The following is a 20,794-nucleotide window of genomic DNA, read 5'->3' as shown; positions in this document are numbered from 1 at the left end:
ACTGATGAAATGAGAGTGACTCTTGACGGGCCAGATGGATGGGAAACTGACATGAATCCATGAATGGAAGGCTTATCGCTGTTAATGAAAAGAAGGGTGGCTATTTCAGTCACTAAGTATTTTTAAATTTGTTTACATGTCAGAAATGTTTATTGGAAAGTTTTGAGTTGTTTGTTTATAATTCTCACTTAAACAGAAGATTTTTTTTAGCTGCATAATAATTCTGCACAATAATAGTTGCCCAATAATTGTGCACATATAGATCTTTTCCTAAAAAAAAAAGGTCCAAACCTCACTTTTAGTTTCTTAAACCTTAATATTAGATGTTTATTAACATTTTGGATTAACTGAGAGCACTGTAGTTGGTGACTAATAAAAAAGAATCCTCAAAATGAAGACTTATAGCCTAATAACTGTGCACACAGTGTAGGTGTCAACTTCACTACCAGGAAATGCTGGCGGTCCCTTTTAGTGGAAAACAACTTACTTCCTCTTCTTCACTCATTTCGCAGTCTATTGCAGTTTGTGCAGGTATTGTACCAAACCTCAGAGCCATCCAAGAGAGCACATGGTTGCTCTCACAGAGCGACTATGGAAGGTGTGTCTCGAATCTGGAAAATATGTACCCTACTCTTAGAACTTCTGCACTTCTCCCAAAGCTCCATCACTCCTCGGACCTCCTTCTTTACAGGTTAGTACTGTATTACAGTATTTGTACTTAAAACATGTCTCTAAAATGGTCTTAGGCATGGTCAATACAAAGTAAACAACAGCGTGAATCCATTTGACAAAGAGTAACTTCATCTTTGATTGAAGGCACTTGAATTTAAATAGTCCCTAACTGATTATACTGCTCATCAAAGCTATGAGTCACTGAGAAACTAAAAGTTTCTCAGTGACTCATAGCTTTGATGAGCAGTTACAGCTTAATGTCATGTAATGATACACTGTGTGCCTTAGCTGTGTTTCTGGTACTCAGCAGCAAACAAGACTAACAGAACTAGTTCTGACTTATTTAAATGAGCAACTATCTAATGTATGACTTGTGATATTTTAATAAACATGTTAATGCTGTTTCACATGTTAATGCTATAGCACTCTCTGATGTGCTAGTTTGCAACTGCACAATTTGGAATAACAAAATAAACAGAAACCATCAAAACTAACTAGACTAATGTTTTAAACGTAGATACTTTACCACTAAATTGTCAGCATAAAAGTAAGTACTTTAGTACTTGAATTCCAGTAGAAATATATATTGTATAGAGGTGCTTTATTTGTACCCAAGTAATATTGACTGTTCCATACCTTTACCTTATGCACTTTATTTATATGGGTATAAGAATATCAATATATCTAAGTACTATGATATTATGATCTGCAATACTAGATCGAGTCTAAAAACCACAGTACTATACAGTGCACAGTGTTGTACTCTGTCTTCAGATCTCAATGATATGATTGAGAAGACAACGTTTATTTCATTCAGATTTCATGCATATGGTGGTGTATTTTGTATGTAAATGAAAAATTAAACCCACAATATATCAATATATCCACTTGTTTGCAGTATCACAATATATTGAATCGTAAAATCTGTATTTATTTATTTTTTTTTAGATGTACTTTGCATTTCTGGTTAGATGCTGGCTACATTTCAGTGGCTTGTACCTTCTCAATAATAAAGTTGCATGTATTCTATTTGGTCCTTGTATTGCTAAGACTAAGACCATCCTCAGTTAAAACCCTTATATTTGAAGACCGTTCAGTATAATCGAGTGGAGTGGAACAGAACTGGTGGTTTCAAATGTTTCTAAACCACAAGAGGCGTAGATGAACCACAGCAGCTAGAAAATTCCATTTATGGTAAGCTAGTTTACCTCATTACAAGTCAGAGCACATCAGCATAGTGTCCTGAGTAAGGTATAGGGGTAATGATGAGTAAGAAACATAGAAAGGGAAATTATAAACTTGCCAAACACCTCATTCAGAAACTGTACTCACTGGCCTCTTTATGAGCTCCTGTGTGTATTGTATGTGTGCAGTTAGAGTTCATTGTAATTTGGCCTTCTCTTACTCATCATTGGTCAGTTACTGAAGAAAGATGATGTTGACTAGATATGATTTGTGTGCTGTACCATTCTCAACACCGCAGTGACACCTAGCGACATAGAAGTGTTAAGTGCTGGAATGAGTACATCAGGCATAGCTGCACTACTGGAATCCGTGCAACTGTATTTTGATTGATAGTGACCCACCCCCCCAAATACCTCCAGTCAGGAAACCACTGATGAAGGGCTAAAGGATGGCGAACACAAATTGTGCATCATCTGATAAACTAGAGTCTCTAACTGCACACCAGCGAGGTGGAGCTGTTGCTGTTACTGATGGTTTATATTGTCACTGTCCAATAAAAAAAACATGTATCTCCAAAATGGTAACTTTACAGGAGAAGGCAAACATTTTCTTTACTTTGAATGGAAGTTAATGTAAAATATAAGTTTAAATGAAGTCACCACAAGCATTTCTATAGGTCTATTGATCCCAAATTATTTACACAGTATTTAGAAGCAGCTACAGGGTTCAAACTGTGGAGAAAACTAAAAACCGACAAAAATGGAGAGATGTTTTTTATTGGACAGCAGAGATATAATGTTTTTACTAACAATAGTTCAGTACTGTTTTTTTCTTATTGAATTAAAAGTCACTGAGGTCCTTCAGACTGGTTTAATCTGAAATGGTGTATTATAGAGAAACTTACTAACTTTGTGTACTTTGTGTATCCAAAACTACCAGTGGGCCTGTGTGTTGTTTTTAGTACTGTTGAAAACAGATGTTTACATACACTATATAAAAAGACACATATGCATTTTTTTCTCACTGTCTGACATGAATTTAGAATAAACTTTTCCTGTTTTAGGTCAATTAGAATTACCAAATTATTTCTATTTGCTAAATGCCAGAATAATGTTTTTTGGATTTTTTAAGGCATTTTTTACTACTTTCTTCAAAGTCAAAAGTTTAAATACACTGAGATTACTATACCTATAAACAATTTGGGACAATTAGAGACACACCTGTGGATTTATTTAGTGACACACCTGTGGGTGTATTTAGAGACACACCTGTGGATGTATTTTAGGGCACAGCTGAAACGCACTGCTTCTTTGTGTAACATCATGGGAAAGTCGAAAGGAATTAGCCAAGATATCAGGAAGAGAATTGTGGACTCTGGCTCATCCTTGGGTGCAATTTCCAGATGCCTGAAGGTGCCTCGTTCCACGGTACAAACAATTATCTGCTAGTACAAACAAGATGGGAATGTCCAGCCATCATACCGCTCAAGAAGGAGACACGTTCTGTGTCCCAGAGATGAACGTGCTTTGGTCTGAAATGTGCCCAAATCAACCCAAGAAAAAAAGCTGGTAAGAGTGTGTCATTATCCACAGTGAAACGAGTGCTGTATCGACATTTAGCAAATGGAAATAATTTTGGTAATCTTAATTGACCTAAAATGGGGAAAGTTTATTCTAAATTCATGTCAGACAGTGAGAAGAAAATGCATATGTGTTTTTATAGTGTATGTAAACCTCTGTTTTTTAAACTGTAAGTTATTTATTATTATGAATTATGTCTGATACAGATTGTGAAAAAGTAACAGTTAATTGTTTTTAAAATGTTTTCTTTGGGGACGATTTTCCTCACCTCCCAAAAAAAATCTAACTCATTCAGTCTCTTTCTGATGATAGATGCTACACTTTGACACCAGCTTTTTTAGGATTGTTGGAGACTTTACACGTCTTGTGGTCCGCTCTTGAGCAGAGTTTCCTAGGATGGCCTGTCTTGGTCACGTTGGCAGTTGCTTCACAATATAAATTATTGTAAGGACAGTGAAATGGCTGATTTGTAATTGTTAGATCTTTTTAAAACACCAGACTTGTGTTGTTGCTGTCACACAAAAACATTGTATCACTTTTTACAATAATATAAATCTGGCAGTTGTTCTTTATATTGTATTCAAATTTGATTCATTTATCATGGACCAATAGAAATTCTCCAAAATTACTCATTTTTATTTTTGAAAGTTAAAAACATTTTCCCTTCTCCTCTGAAGTTACCATTTCGGAGATACAAGATTTTTGTCTGACAGTGATGATAAACATCTACAACCTACTTTCTGAAGGCCTCAGAAAGTTCTTTGTATCTGATCATGGTGAGATCATACACTTTAACAGTTGAGATTAAATCAAACTAAATGAGGTCTGAGGTTTAAATAAGAGTGGCTCCTCCAAAATCCTCTCTAACCATGTCCTCATCGTCTGCAGCTTATGTGCTGCGCCTTCTGATTTTAGTAGTATGCAGTGTTCTTATTTTTACTTCACAGTAAAATTACATTTCTATTCATTTAATTCTACAAATAATTATTAAAAATCATTTAAAAACCTTAATAATAACACTACTTTATCCTTATGTAGCACTTTTCAAAAACCCAAAGACTCTTATTTTTAATAATTAATTATTAGTACACAGCGCATCACAGACAGGAAAAATAACCCATACAAATAAACAGTACTACATATAGACTAGACATAATGGATGAGCGGTTTAGTCTTGAGGCAGATCAGTTGTGAATAATGTGAATGATTATATGTGGTGAGTTCCAGAGTCAAGGAGCAATATCTAGAAAATGCTAGGTCACCGAAGCCACCAATAAGGTTAGATGGAGGTACAGTGAGTAGTCCAGCTGTAGAAGAGAAACCTTAGAGAGCGTGAATGGTTTCTAGTGAAGAATGAGATCAGACAAGGAAGAGGTGTAAGATTGTAAGGGCTTTGTAGGTAAGTAGGAGAATTTTGAATTGCATTTGATATTAAACTGGAGGTCAGTGGAGGTGTTGAGGAATGGGTGTAATGTGATGTTCACTTTTATTAGTTTAGCTATTTTACCTCCACCGCTCAATGTTGTTAAAATGAAGATCAAACATCCACACGCTTAAATAGACAAGACAAGCACATTCATTTATCATTTGTGCTGGACTCTGGCCTCTGCCTTTAACAGTGAGCACACATGCCCGGAGCAGTGGGCAGTAGAGAGGGCGAAGGGCCTTGCTCAAGGGCCCAACAGTGGCAGCTTGCCAAGCCCGGGTATCAAACCCACAACTCAACACACAACACACAACTGTCATCAAAAGCCCGGTGTTCAAACCTCTGAGCCACCACTGCTAGTGTTATAATATTTTAAGACAAAGTATAGACAAAGTGTCCTTATTTTTTTCCAACTTGATTTCTCAAATACACCCCAATCACCTCCTCAGATAATTCAGTTGGTGTGCCAAAGCAGAGGAACTCACAAAGTGTGCCAGACACCAGCCCTGGTATACAAGCTTACCCAACATCACCCATATTAAGCCACAACTGTCCTCAGAACAGAGTTTAAAACATACCACAGTGGAAACCAAATTGTCATCCTAAATGTCAATGTCTGTTTGACAGGAAGCCCAGGCCGTGTGCTATCTCTGTACAACATCTCTGATGCACTGAATGCCACAGTTCTGCTGCTCAGTCCCGACGCTACAACCCTGTTTGTCGGGGCTCGGAATGCTGTGCTTTCATTGGATGTCAGTCAGCCTGATGTTATCACACTGAAAAACAAGGTGCTAACATGACCCTCTTTTTTCCCCTTCTCTTTATAGTTTATGTAAATAATGGTTTATAATTCCTGTATTAGGTATTTTCCTCATACTGCAATAAAAAAAAAAAAAAAAAAAAAAAAAAACTATAATCTCTATTCAGTATGTTCAGAAATCATCTGTTGACTCAGCAATTTCCTTTTAAACACAGACCACCAAAATAACAGCAGATTGTGTTTTACAGTTCGACTGGACACCGCAGGACGCTCAAGATAGATGTGGGGGACAAGTCGAGGTGTGGTGTGTTCTGCCATTATTATTGACATGGCCACCAGCTTCATTCTACAGTTTCACTTGGTCTTGTTCTCACACAGTAGTTTGAACAATGTTTCTGAATGTCTGTTATCACAGTGCTTCAGTAAACCTGACATTAGAGCCTTTAAGACCAAATATATCCCTCTACTGTACATTTGGTCTTGTTCCATAAATTTAGTTGGTACAGGGCAACATTAAAGGATAAAGGTAAAGGTGCACGTATTTGTCACCTTTACCTTTATCCTTTTATCCTTTAATGTTGCCCTGTACCAACTAAATTTATTATGCCACAAGGGTATAGGATCGCTAGGCATGCTCATATAAATGTTTAGGAACAAACTTCAGTACTATACTGTATTCTCCAAAACACTATATACAGGCCTATACATACATTCTGCAGCCTTTTGTAAACTTGTTAAACTAGAGCCGCTCTGTATATGCTCAGCACCCACAATAACTGTATACAGGACCTCATGTTTGAGTCATGTGTATTAATTAGAGAATTTAATGATTTACCAAACACATGATTATCAGTAACATTGAGTTTGAGCCAATGAATCCAAGGGAAATTTGTGAGGAACAGGCAAAAGAGCTTTGAGCCATTTCATCACAACTAGGCACCAACACTGGAACCACAAGCTAGAACCACACAGAAGGAATTACACTGGACAGAACCAACAATTTCCCTAGTCAGTCTAAATATAATTGGAGTGTATTTTTTTATTTGTACCTTGTGTTTTCCTCTCCAGGTCTCCATGTCTGTGTGTTGTTTTGGTTTCTCCATGTAATCTATAGCACATGGCTCTGCTTTGTTTTCTTGTTTCTGTCCTAGCCCCGCCCAGTCATTAGTGTTTCTACCTGTGTCTGTTGTTTCCTTGTGTTTCCATTATGGATTTTTCTGTTCTTCTTGACTGGTGACCTCTGTTTGGGACAATAATGAAAGGATTACTAAAAGTAACTCACACTTGCATCCTACCTTAACCCCCCCCCCCTCCCTTTGTTTCAGAATGCTAGACATTTTTAGAGAGTCTAACACTGAACTCACAGAATTAATAAGTAGCTATTTCAAGAGGAACACAAAAGAAACTAAACCCAAAAACTAAACTAACAAACAAGAAAGAAAACCAAAAAGACTAGGCTATGCAAAGCAGAGGGTAACCAAAATAATTATAAACCAGCAACCGAACACTATAAACATCAACAGTTCTAGACAAAGAACAGCACAAACACGGGTATAAGAGCACAAGATGCAAACAGGAACACCTGGGGAGGATAACGAGAGGGCAGGACTACAAAGGAGACACAGGTGGGAACACTAATGACTAGGCGGGGCTAGGGCGGAGACAAGAACACAAAACCGAGCACATGGGCAAACCAAAACAACCCACAGACCTGGAAAAGAAAACACAAGTGAGATAGAGACATGTTTCACTACCAAAACATCTGAAGGTGCCCTGTGGAATCTCATTGGACTTTCTGATTGAAATGCAATTGCCTTAATTATTAAAAAGACAGGATTGGGGGGTGGGACTGTTTTCTGGTGGCTGAAGGAAACAGAGTGCAGTAGAGGGTGAAGTACAAGCTAAAACGGTTGTTACTGAATTGAGGTTGTCAGCTGTTAGCTAATCTCCCTTCTCTTCTAATCTCTGCAGAATTGTGCCAACTTCATCCACGTCTTGCAGTTCATCAACTCCACTCATTTGTATGCCTGTGGGTCATTTGCACTGAAACCTCATGACATAATCCTTGTAAGACACTGTCCTGTTGGTCAAGTAACAAATATGCCTTTGCCTTTCGCAAACGTACTGGTATAACTCTCAGTCCATTCTGCACCTCTCTATTAGACTGTGGATACTCTGTCAGTCAGCAGGAAGGCACAGCCTGCTAGAGGCATTTGTCCTTATAAGGGATCTGAGAGGAACACGGCTGTTTTTGTTGGTGAGTTGATGCAGTTGTGTAAATGCACAGCTTCTTATTGATCACTGAAATTCTTCAGTCTGCCTGTTCTAGAGAAAGCACTGTGAATAGAAAAATAACATTATGAGGCATTCTGAGGCTGGTTTTTGACTCCATTTCATTCTTTACATGACCTCCCTGTCTACAGATGGTGAGCTCTATAGCGCCACAACACAGGACTATTCTGGAAATCAACCCATTATCTCACGCCATCTCAGCAAAGGACAAAAAAATGACATAATACTTGAAAGTTTTCCCAAGTTACTTAATGGTTTGTCTATTTTAATATCTGCTCCGGATGTGATTTATGCATATAAGCCATAACAGTGAGGCAAAAGAGATTTCTTCTCCAAGGTGATTGCTCTTAATGTTTCTTTCAGATCCTACATTCATCAGCTCCTTATACATCCCCAGCGAGGGGAAGGTTTTCTTTTTTTTCAGGGAAGATGGAGCAGAGTACAACTTTGTTGAAAGATTCACTGTGTCACGTGTGGCCCAAGTTTGCACAGTAAGCACTTCTTGCATTCTTATGAACAGAACAGCACACCTATACACTGATTGAGACTGAAATGGATGTCTTGCATAAGGGAAACATTTTTCAGCCCAAAATATAAATAAATAAAATAAAATACTCCATACATTTACAGATGCACCACAAAGCACCCCTTAAAGAACCTAGTTCAGCCTAGGGAAGCCATTGCCTAAGGGTTAGAGAAGCGGGCTTGAGACCAGAAGGTTGCTGGCTTGGATGTTTTTTAAAAGCTTGTATCATTGGGCTTTAATTGTAGGAAAGATGGGGAACCAAAACCAATGAGCAGTTCAACAGCAGTAGAAATTCAGAAACCTAATATATACCTAAAATATACCACATATAGGCCTACAGATGCAAATCTGTGCAAATATACTAATTAAGTTAGTGGAAAAACGAAATATATACACAATACATACAAAAACATCCAGAATTCAGAGCTGCTTTACTGTGCATCCATTACTGACAAAGGCATTTAGTCGTGCATGCACAGCTTGTTTAATTGCCATAGAAAAGCATTGCCAGTAGAGTACAGTGCAGGACATACTTTATTCCTCTATGAGATTCTCAGAAATAGTTGCATGTCTTATCTATCAGTCTTATTTATTTAAGAATCGGTTTTGCAGGATGACAATGGGGGGCAACGAGTCCTTCAGAAGCGCTGGACAACATTTGCTAAGTCTCGGCTCGTGTGCCAGATGGAGAAACAACTGCCCCTCAATTTGCTCCAGGATGTAGTGATGGTGCCACCACTAGCAAACGAATCGCCTGATAAAACCCTGTTCTACGGCATATTCACATCCCAATGGTCCATACAAAGTTATCTTGTAGTATTTACCCCTGACTTCTGGAAGTAAGTGGCTTAAGCTTTCCATTCTCCCTCCCCCTTTCTTTCTCTCAGGATATCTGGTCAGTCCGCAGTTTGTGCTTTTACACTAGGAGACATTAAAGCAGTGTTCGCCGGAGACTACAAGACCTTCACTCCAGAGACCAACCAATGGACAATAGAGTCTAACACAGAGGCCAAACTGGGCAAAGTAACACAGGCTACATCTTGTTTTCTAACCCTGTTACCACCTCCAGTATAGAATGTGCTTAAAATGTAAACAGTACAAATGTAACTTCTTTTCTTTTTTTCTTGGCAGTGTGGGTTACATAATGACAGTGACAGCATCCTGAACTTAGCGAAGAAAAACTTTCTGGCGGCTAAGAGTGTGCAGTCTGTGGGACGTAAACTGCTTCCTACAACCACGGAGCAGCTGTACAGTCGAATCACAGCTCAGAGGGTCCAGGCTGCCAATGGCCATGACTTTACTGTCCTCTACCTGCTTACTGGTATCTGCTCCTCTACAGCTATTCTAATACACAGCCATTGTCTTTCTTATTTTATCATTATTTTGCTGATTTCCACAACTCTTGTGCAAATCTTTATCCTAGAGAGTGGTTTCCTTCAGAAAGCTGTCTTACTTAAAAGCAGCTCCCATGTAATTGAAGAGATTCAGGTTTTCACACAACCGCAGACTCTCAAAAGTATCCTTCTGTCTGTTGAAAAGGTACTCCATCATTTTCTCTCATGTATTATGTCTTGCCTTTTTTTCCCAGCATGATGGTGCATCATGTTGCAAGATGATCCAAGAACAGGAAAGCTAGTTTTCATTGATTGTACAACCATATAATTTACATTTACAGCATTTAGCTGGCGCTCTTATTCCGAGACCCCATTTACACCCAGCATAGTTCTCAGAGCGATCAGCCAGTGATTACATAGGGTCTAAAATAAAGGAAGAATGTGGAAAGGTCCCTGAGGACCGGGTTGAAGTATCTGTGTTATGGGCTGCAATAATGTACAATGTGTGATGCAGTAGATTCACTTTCACTTGCATATGACCATTACAATGGTTTCATGTATCCTATGTAGGGAATGGTGTTTGTGGGCTTCTCTGAAGGTGTGATCAGAGTTCCTGTGTCTAACTGCTCCTTCTACTCGAGTTGTGCAGAGTGTGTGTTGGCTCGAGACCCATTCTGCGGCTGGGACTCACAGGGCAAAGCGTGTGTCCCAGTCTCCAGCATGAATTCCAGATTGTGAGTTTTCACCAAATAACATGTTGACACAGAAAAGCATTGTTGTCCAGTGGTGTTACAGTGTTTCCTTACTCTACTCTCCTTCTGTGTGTGTGTGTGTGTGTGTGTGACACTCCAAGACATCAGGATGTAGAGAATGGCAGTGTTCAAGCGCAATGTACAGACTTGGAAGATCAGAATGGTCCACCTGTCCCAAGTAAATACACCTAAACTGGTTCACCCTTCTGGTTTACCTTATTAGTGTGAGCGGTCAGCAACTTACTCTACATCAAACCGTTTGTCTCTTTTCTTGTCCATCCTCCAGAAGTGGTACAGGTCCATCTTAACATGTTGGTCAAGCTGCCATGTCACTTAAGCTCCAGACTGGCTAAAGTGAGCTGGAGGTTTACTAATCACAGCATCGTGCCCCAGTTCCACTACCTGCAGCAAAGAGATGGCAGCCTGGTTTTCCGCGTCACCCCCAAAACTGCCCTGGAGTTCCACTGTGTTAGTGAAGAGCAGGGATTTCAGCAGATTAAAGCCATCTTCTCTCTGAAGGTGCAGGCTTCCCCTCGTTCCCGCATCATTGGTGGTGAAGAGATGGAGCCGATACCTCAACTTTATGGTGATGAAGACACAACTACACCTCAAAAGAGCTACTATAATGAGATGGTTGCAGTTTCCTTTCTGTTTGTTATATCTCTCTGTGTGCTCGCTGTTGTTGCAGTCATGTGGAGGAGGAAGCGCAACAATACAGCATGCCCTGAATGTGTGACTAATAAAGCTTTCTCTATTAACGATAGCGTTACATTACCTTAAACAGAAGTAATCTGTAGGTCATAGAGGTGTAGAGAGATGTAGAGATGTACTGTAGTTTGTAATACTTCAGTTTGGAGGCTTTAAGAAAACTTAAATCTGTGTAAAATATTGTTTTTTTATCTAATGTACTTGTTATTTGCATTCTTTCATTCAAAGTATTTATTTGTACTTATCAGATGAGGCTATACTTAAAGTGTTACCAAAATACCTGAAATATCTGTTAGTGGCCTACTTAATGAATGTATTTTGATATGTTGTTACACATTAAAACATTATATTTTGTTTAAATAGTAATGATTTCTTGGATTTCTTTTTTTGCCATTCATTTAAGGTTGCCAGGTGTGCAGTTTTAGACCGGACAGTCTATTTATGAGTGCTGTTGTCTGTTTGGTATCATTTTAACACACTGGAGTCCACACAGTTTGTGTGTAGGCACATTAAGGCTATTACATTTACTTTAAGCCACAGCTAAAATCTAGAAACCCTACATACAGTAAAACATGCAGAAAAGTGTGTTCCAGGGTCTAAATCTGGACTCTGCTTTGCTACCTTTTGTCATTTGCCATTCCATTTTGCCACTGGACACCAACAGTGAGTTTGAAATTAAGCAGTTGATGTGTTCAAATATGAAAAAAAAAAATTTTTACACTGTTAAAAAATATTACACTGTACATATTACACTGTACATTTTCACAGGCACAAATGTTGAAAAAATTAAGAAAATAAAAAATCTGGAGTTGATTCCAAGTGTCTTTGGTAGCCATTCATGGGATTATGCAGTCCAAAGAGGTGCGGATGCAAGTGAAAGAGGCCGTCATTAGGCTGAAAAAACTTAACAAACCTATCAGATAGAAAGAAACTAGTACTAAAAGTGGCCCAAATCAACAATTTTATCACATTGTAAAAAGAAGGAATACACTGGCAAGCTTAGCAACGCCAAAAGATCTGGAAGACCACGGACGACCTAAAGAAGAGGATTGCAGAATTTTTTCCCTGGTGAGGAAAAACCTCTTCACAGCATCTCCCCAAGTAAAAAACACTCCTAAGGAGGTTGGTGTATCAATGTCAAAGTCTACAACCAAGAGACACCATGAATATAAATACAGAGGATTTACCTCATGATGCAAACCACTGGTAACAGATTAGATTGCTAGAAAAAAAAAAAAAAACTGCCAGTTCTGGAACAAGATTCTTTGGACAGATGAAACCAAGATCTATCAAACATGGTGGAGGCACTGTTACAGTATGGAACCAGTGGAACTAGGTCACTGGTGTTTACTGATGATATGTCTGTTGACAGACGTATCAGGATAAATTCTGAAGTGTATAGAGCCCTGCTTTGCTCGGATTCAGTCAAATGCTGCAAAACTGACAGGATGGTGCATCACAGTACAGATAGATAATGACCACACCTCAATCAGTTGTGCATGTCTTCCACTTTCTGAAAGGAGAAAGAACCACAAACAAGCAGCAAATGAAGGCTTTGCAAAGCATCTAAAGGGTGTGCACTCATTTCTGAAAGGCCATGGTATGAAACATACTTACAATCATGTTCATTTGTTCTGTTTCCTTTGAGCCTGTGAAAATTGAGCGGGGGGGGGGGGGGGGGCAAGTATAAATGTCTGTAATTTATAAATGTTTGATAACACACTGAATTAAAGCTGGAAGTCTACCTTTCTATCACACACTGATTGCTTCCACTGAGAAGGCAAAATTACAAATAATGTGTCTATGGATTATTTATAATATGCATAAACATGGCAGTAAACTTCATTATCACTGTGTTTTCCACACAAACAAACTGAAGTTTCACCCAGTGTCCATTATTCTCACATGTGGTAGTATTAGGGATAGGCGGATCAGTACTGTAATATTAATCAATCACAATCTGACGTAAACTGATCTGAATATATTAATACTAAGGGATTTCTTCAGGCAGTCGACTAAATATTTATTTAATATTAAAGTGAGGATGGTTTTGATGTCCACATTTTTACTGCTTTCTCTACTTCTCTTACTAGCTATCTAACATGCCTAACACCTTAACACGCTGTTCACCAACTGACAATTAAATTAATATATTGATTAATTAATTAATTTCCCCTAAACGTTCATGCAAACTTTGTTTGTATTAAATTATAACTTTTTTGAGTCACAGTTTTGAAGGATCAAGTTGACAGTGTGGAGAAACCAGTCCAGTGCGAGTTCAGTGGCTCCATAGGGGTTAATGGTCTTTGGTGGGAGGAGGGAAAACTAAGCGATTCCCGTATATGATGAAACAGAAAGTGAAGTAGGACAAACAGCAAAGATTGACCTTGCAGGAGCACACGAGCATTTGGTAAGTTTGTTAAAAATGCTGTTTAAGGCAAGGAAGTTATATGATTTAGAAAAAGTCTGTAACGCCGCCCAGAAACCTGAACTAAGGGGTAAATACATCCCCGAGCAGAGAAACGGCAAAGCGACCAAACGCATGCGCACACCGTTAGATCTTAGGCCTTCGTCCGTAAACAAACCTGTAACACACCGATGTCTGCCGTTTGATCTGAGCTACCTGAACGCAGCTGTGCTGATCTGAGTAGATGGGTGTACAGTCAGGGTCTGAGACAGACTGCATGAATGTTCTGGGTTTGCAGATACCAAGCTCTCTGGAAATGGCCACCTCAGTGACCACTGCTGCTCATGGGGTTCGAGTGGTGACCCACATCATCCCTCTAGAGACATCTGAGCCGCCTGGTCCCATTGAGAGCAAAGAGATCAAGGACATACCCAACACGCCTTACATGACCAGGATGTTCCTGAGAGGAGAGCCCATAGCCCTGGGAGTAAGTGCCACCATTGCACTCACTGAAGCAACCTCTTCATAATACAACTTGGAGTGCAGTGCTTTGTCATAGAGATACACTGCTGAAAGTATTGGTCTAAAGTAGAGCTTCATGTGAAGCATTTCTCTTATAAATGGACATACGGTAAAATCTAACACTGATATTTTATGTAGATCAACAGGACAGACATTTCTCAGGTTTCACTCTGAATGCTTATCAATTTCTTTGTTAAATAATGTGAGTAAGTACAGTAGCATAAGGTTCAGGGTCTAAAACATATTAGTAGAAAGAGAGCCAACTTAAAGGCCCTGATAACATCCTGTATGGTTAGCCCAACAGGGAATCAGAAAGTTCTGTCCATGGGTTCCATGTGGGCCCCACATATAAATGTCCACCAGGGTCTAGATGGGACCCATGTGAGATTAGGGTGGGCTGTAGTGATGGGCCCATTCAAGAAGCCGAATTGTGTCCCAATAACAACAAATATGCAAACCCACTCAGAGCCCATGCCCACCCGGAATCAGCCCAGCCCACATTCCACCCATGTGAGCCCAGTGGGCGAGGTTAGATTTAAATGAGGTTGGTGTTGAACATTGTCTTAACATCAAACAATTGGAATGATTTTTCCTTGTAATCAATGACACCAGCAACAAGTGTCATGCTTTTGATGGATGCCTTGTATATATTTAAGGTTTCCTATATTTATGAGATATATTTATATTTTATGAGAATTTAAAAGAGAAATGTGTCAATATTTTGGCTTAAGGGCAGTTCCTAAAATATTTACTGAGTCAGAATTGTTCATAGTTTGAGCAAAATCTGCATTTCTGTTGTAGACATTACTCCCCTGGTTCCTATCAGCCCTAGTGTAAATATCAAATCATTCTGAATGGCACTGTCTATCTCTGAATTAAATTATGATAACATTTTTCAAAAAATAGAAATAAGGCATTTTAACTTAAATTCAAAATATTTAGTTAATTGGATGTAATATTGAATTCTTGTTTAAGCTCCCTTTTTTTCATTAAAACAAAAACATTGAAAATGTGTAACTACAATACTCTACGCCAAAAAAAATTAATTAATTTTATTGAAAACAAGGCACACTTCTAACTATATACCTATCAGCCATAACATTAATACCATCTTCTTGTTTCTTTAATCAGCTCCACTTACCATATAGGAGCACGCTGTAATTACAGACTGTAGTCCATCTGTTTCTCTGTGTGCTCTGTTAGCCTCCTTTCACCCTGTTCTTCAATGGTCAGAGCCATCACAGAGCAGGTAGAGCAGACTGCATCTGATCCACCAGCGCATCACACACTAACACACCACCACCATGTCAGTGTCACTGCAGTGCTGAAAATGACCCAGGTCCTATAAGGTCCTGACTAGGACTGGGCAGTATAGCGGTAATACAGTATATCATGATATTTAAATATGTTGACGGTATCTGAAAATGAGGACGCTGTTTCAAAGTGTCTAAAGCCAGAGTTCTGTTCTGTGTGTATCTAGTTCAGTATCTAGTTTCTAGTAAGCTTATTCATTATTGTGGGAGCTCACTGATTGGTGATATCACGCTCTGAAAACAAGTGGGGGGAAAAAACAAGCCCACCATAGTTGTGAGTTAGGGACGCTCAAAGGGAGAATCAAGCAAAATTGGACCATTCCCTCGACTCAGTCTCAGTTATCTGGAACACGAACAGTGCTGCGGTGTTTAGCGTGCTGGCTAACTTATTGCTAGGTAATGCTAGAGCTGACTACAAGTCCAGCAGAACCTTTCTCAATTTACTGGTACTCCAAACACCAGTAGCTCGACTTCACTCTCTGACACAAGTGTTGTGTCTGTAGCTCAGCAGCTGCAGCAGCAGCAGCAGCAGCTGAACGGAGCTGTCTGATACTCGTGAAGCTGTAGCTGAGCTCATATTGCTATATTCTTCTTTTCAGTGACCCTAAACCCTAGTATGTAGCTCGTATGGAATACAGTAGGAGTATTAGTTTGATATGAAAGCAGAAATTAATATTTGCCCCCCACTCTTGCACTTTTTCATGAGCGTATGAATCTGTGTTCTAGTCTGATTTTTTGCTTTGGCCTCTATTAGACTGTGCAGGTCTTTATCGGGGCGGTGATGATGGCTCTGGGAACAATTACTTTGCTCTCGGATACGCTTCAAGGAGAAATTCCTATAGTTCTTGGAATATCGGTGAGTGAAAATATGCCAAAGATGAGAGTCTGTAACACACTTTACTCTGAAACTTGGATGACCACAAGAAAAAACTATACTGTATTCACTGCTCACTCAAGTCACTGTGTGCACTTCTTTTGCTCTTGATGTGAAAGTATCACGTTAATGGTGATCTTACAGTTATGAAATATTAAATCAGTCACTTGTTTCTTTTCTAGTACATTATCTGTGGATCTGTTACTTTGGCTGCACACAAGGGAACCTCTCCTCGACTTGTAAGTGATCCATATGAATTTATATAATTTTCCTGAACGCATGCTTAGATAAATATTTTTTTGCAGTTTACCACTAAAATGAATTTGATGAAGTATATATTGTTTTCCCCCCTCTGGTTAGATTAAAAGCACATTGGCCCTGAACATCATTGGTTCACTGCTGGCCTTGTCAGGCATTTGCTACTTCTCTTACGCTCTTGCCATCGTACCCGACCTGGATGGATGTGGCGATGATTACTGGACTTGCCTGCAAATTACATGGGAACTGCGTGTGAGTTTCTTAATGCCATTGCTTTCAGCACTATGTTACAAATACAAATGTGTTTCTTGTAAAATTCTGCAGTGATCTTCTGTTGTGCTGTGTTTGTCTTCCTGTACTTGGAAGTATAATTCAACTCTTCCTCATGTGTTACTTGAAATAGTTACCTAAATGACATGCATTGATTTAATTTAAAAATCCACTAAAATTGTGTCATGGTCAGTAATATTTGGACTGTGATACAATTTCAGTGGACTTTGAAATGAAATCAATGTGTGATTGAAGTGTAATCTAATAGCTTTATTTCAAATGGGTTAACAAAAATATTACAGTTTTTATGTAGTCTGTCCATTTTTACAGACTTAAAATGACTTGGATTAATTATATACAATATAAGAAGTATTTTAATACTTAGTTGCAAATCCTTTGCAGTCAATTACTGCTTGAAGTCTGGAACCCATGAACATCACGCACAAGCTTTCTTCCTTGAGATGCTTCGCCAGGCCTTGTTTACTGCCTATTTATGGGTCTTGTTGCTTTCAGTTTTGTCTTCAGTCAGTGAAAATTGGGTTAATTTAAGATTAGTTAATGTCTTTCGTTTTTAAAGCTCTTGGGTTTCTTTCATGGTAGGTTTTGGGTTATTATTAATACGTACTGTAAATCCTCTCAGTAAGCAGAACGTGTAGCTCTATACACATCAGTCATCCTGCCAACAGTCATACCATCAATAAACACAGGTAGCCCACTTCCATTGGAAGCTATACATGCCTATGTCATAACAGTGCCTCCACCACGTTTGACAGATGATGAATGCTTGCTTTTAAATCATCAATCCTTGCATTCCCTGGCCAGTTGTGAGGGAACCTGTCACAACTTGCCAGGAAACTGCTTGTCCATCAATTACTTTTTAGCATGTGAAAATAGAGACGACAATTGTCTAAATACTTGACTTTTTATTGACTTTGGACCTGACTTTGTATTAGTTAACTAATTTCTTACATGTATTTTGTGTTCTGTAGGATCTAATCCTTGGATTGAAGATTTTTCTGTTAGTTCTGTCCATGTTGGAGCTGTGTGTATGCATCACTCTCACTGTCTTTTCATGCAAAGCCAGCCATCAGGCCTTGATGACCGAATTGGTAAGATCACACTATTCCTACTGCTCACTCAGAACTCCAATACTCTAGTGATTCACAGCAACACAGCTAGAGTTTAGAGTTAACTCCTAGCTTGCGTCAAAATTCTCCTAGTCCTGATGTCTTTGAACACTGAAACGCTCCGTTTTTTTGTTCAAACTATTTAAATCCCTGTTAAAGTTGCATAATAGTCACACATCTCACTTCAGGCTTTCTGTGAGATGAAACAAGCATTTTCAGTTTCCTATTTTACCTTATTTAAACAACATGTGTGGTATAAATGAGACAATAATAATAACAGTGGAAGTAGTAGCAGTAGTAATCTTATGTTAAATCTACCATTTTGAAACATCCTGTCGAGTTTAACACACAAGGCCCCTTTGATGCCACAGCTGTGCAGAGATTTTAATCTCTCTAAATTCAGTTGGCTGTACCTGTACACTGATAATGGAGCCGGATATGGAAGCAGACTGAGATAACTGCAAGTTTGCTTTCTGAAAGTCATATTTCTGTCTGATCCATGTTCACAGTACAGTAAGGTTTCTTTCAGTGCCAAAAAGAATAAAACAGTCCAGTCAAACAAGATGATGAACAAGATGCCTTGTAGCACACGTTAACGTCACTCATGCAAACTTGTGCAAATCTCTTCATGAATGCTTTAGGGGCAGTGGTGGCTGAGTGGTGTTAATGTGTTTTGGGTTAAGTTCTGGCAAAATTTGCTTGGGCTTGGGCTGAGTTCAGACTTCAGCCGTGGTCCTGTGGCATGGTTCAGACCAAAAGGTCAGGCTCTACATAGCAGCTGTAGTTTTTTAGAAGCTCCGTCCACCTCTAAGAAGTTATCAGAAGGAGCGTTTCCTAGTTTGGAGTGTCAGAGTGTCCCTTTAATTTTGCATATATGTTAGGATAGGCATCCTGAATAGATCATCTGACATTTACCTTTTACTTCCTGCTTGGCTATTTTTTCTTGTCCAGTGAAAATGAGAAAATAAACCTTGAACAGCTCATTCAGGTACAGGCTGACACTCATGCCTGCAACTGATGAAATCTATGTGTCTGTTGTGCATTCAGGTGGTGCAGGTGCAGACAGCTGTCCCGGTGTGCCAAAGCAGCCACGAACCTCTTCTGAAGGGAGGAGAGTAGATCAGGTGGAAGCACTCTGAGGTAGTTCAGCAGGTTTCTTCTGAGATTAAATAAATCCACTACATTTAAGAATGTTTTCCTCTTCACTGATATTGTTGTTTTTGTTTATATTTACATACTTAAAACACTGTTTTCTGTATAGTAGTGATATCAATGTCATGCAAAATTCTTGTATCACCAAAATGGCAAATTCACAGGCGAACAGAAAAAAAACTTCTCTAAATGGAAGTCAGTGAAAAATGATTTTGAGATTTTATTCATTTTGGAGCTTTTCTATTTGTCCATTCATTAATGGATTTTGACACAATTCAGATTCAGATTATGTCAAAAAGTGGAAAATGCATGAAAGTGTTGATATGCACCAGCCATCAGTCAGACCCCATGCTCTGCACAAGTTTTCTCTAGTCTAACGCACCTGATGCAGCAAATGAGGGCTTGATTTTTTGTTAACGAGATGAATCAGGTGTGCTAGATGTGAGAAAACTGGTAGAGTCTCCAGGACAGTGATTGTGAACACCTGATATAGTCTACAGCCATTTATATTCCCTAGTTACCCAGTTGCAGCATGTAACCTGGTCTTCAGTGGCATTATACTCTGTTATAGCTTGTATTCATTGGTATTTGTGTAATTTCTCATAAAAAAATAAACTTTACAGTATGTAATGAGTATGCCTCGATTCATTGTGCTAACCTTCCGCTCATTGATAAAATTCTTGTTGAATGAGACGCACCCGATTGATTTGGCCTCCTCAGCATGTATAGTGGAGTAAGGCTACACCTTTGTTCACCGAGCCTTCATCCAGCCAGTGATGGTGCACGTGAACACACACTGAGAGGCACGCCGTAGGTTTTGCAACAGTATGTACACCTCTGCATCCTCACACAGTGTAGCACACTTGCACTTTATGTGTGAAAGTATCTGAACACCCCTTTCTAGTTAAATTACCTTTGCTCTCATTGCTATTGTATTGTTTATGTACATTTGCACTGTATGTACATTCTTAAAACTATGAAAGACCCACTTGATGTTCTTCACACTCACCAAAAGAATAGGATGCTCTGAAGGACCCATATGTGAGCCTAGGTGAGCCTATGTGTCACCATACCCAAAGAATAAAATACAGGGCTGCGGAGAAGTGGAACCGCAGTCTCTGGTGTGATGGAGCTCTAGCCAATATCTTTGCATTGGCATTTATGATCCAGAACTCCTCCAACATCAGTACCTGGGGGGTTCTTCACAAAGCAGGATTTCTCAGCCACATGAAATAGAAGTTCAGGATGGTCCTATAGAAATCATCTTCAGTTCTCGTCTCATTAGACTAGCTTAGTTTTGGGCTTAGGTTATCCTGCTACACTGAGAAATTCTCTCTTGTGATGCTCTTCAATCATATCCTCTGCATTTTTCCAACATCTACAGTTCTCAGATGTAAAGGCTGCTGTTGCTGCAGCACATGAGGGACCAGTTTCCTATTAAAAGCCTTGATGGGATGGGCAGGTGTCCACATTTGGACAGGGAGGTCTATACAGGGATTAAGCCTGGTCCTGGAAAACACAGCATCAGGAATGGAGATTTCCCATCTTGGTCCAAAAGCTTACAGTAGTGTATTGTCAGTATTTTCTGCAGACTGCCAGACTAGACCCAAAATCCTTTACATAATTGATAACTGGG

General features: G+C 39.2%; 2 protein-coding genes across 3 annotated transcripts; both read left to right on the top strand.

Moving 5' to 3' along the window:
* Positions 1-523: 523 nt before the first annotated feature.
* Positions 524-11,601, top strand: sema4aa (sema domain, immunoglobulin domain (Ig), transmembrane domain (TM) and short cytoplasmic domain, (semaphorin) 4Aa). 2 transcript variants are annotated; one of them, XM_072679442.1, is made up of 14 exons: positions 524-691; positions 5,491-5,651; positions 5,872-5,922; positions 7,595-7,690; positions 7,787-7,880; positions 8,047-8,169; positions 8,279-8,406; positions 9,054-9,235; positions 9,329-9,464; positions 9,573-9,762; positions 9,865-9,980; positions 10,346-10,509; positions 10,629-10,705; positions 10,814-11,601. In XM_072679442.1, the coding sequence occupies exons 1-14, from the start codon at positions 592-594 to the stop codon at positions 11,305-11,307; spliced, it is 2,112 nt and encodes a 703-aa protein (XP_072535543.1). In that variant the 5' UTR covers positions 524-591; the 3' UTR covers positions 11,308-11,601. The 2 variants fall into 2 exon arrangements, with proteins under 2 accessions (XP_072535543.1, XP_072535544.1); XM_072679443.1 differs by lacking the exon at positions 524-691 and having other exon boundaries at positions 5,563-5,651; positions 5,872-5,927.
* Positions 11,602-13,541: 1,940 nt separating this feature from the next.
* On the top strand, positions 13,542-19,788 carry LOC140556016 (membrane-spanning 4-domains subfamily A member 4A). The gene is made up of 7 exons (XM_072679456.1): positions 13,542-13,645; positions 13,941-14,129; positions 16,232-16,333; positions 16,534-16,590; positions 16,712-16,861; positions 17,869-17,988; positions 19,054-19,788. Exons 2-7 carry the CDS (start codon positions 13,959-13,961, stop codon positions 19,123-19,125), a joined length of 672 nt encoding a protein of 223 aa, XP_072535557.1. The 5' UTR covers positions 13,542-13,645; positions 13,941-13,958; the 3' UTR covers positions 19,126-19,788.
* The last annotated feature ends 1,006 nt before the right edge of the window (positions 19,789-20,794 follow it).

This window comes from Salminus brasiliensis, chromosome 5 (assembly GCF_030463535.1).
Source record: "Salminus brasiliensis chromosome 5, fSalBra1.hap2, whole genome shotgun sequence".
Taxonomy (NCBI): Eukaryota; Metazoa; Chordata; class Actinopteri; order Characiformes; family Bryconidae; genus Salminus; species Salminus brasiliensis.
The sequence above is the reverse complement of the archived record's forward strand: the minus strand, read 5'-3'. Positions and strand labels throughout refer to the sequence as shown.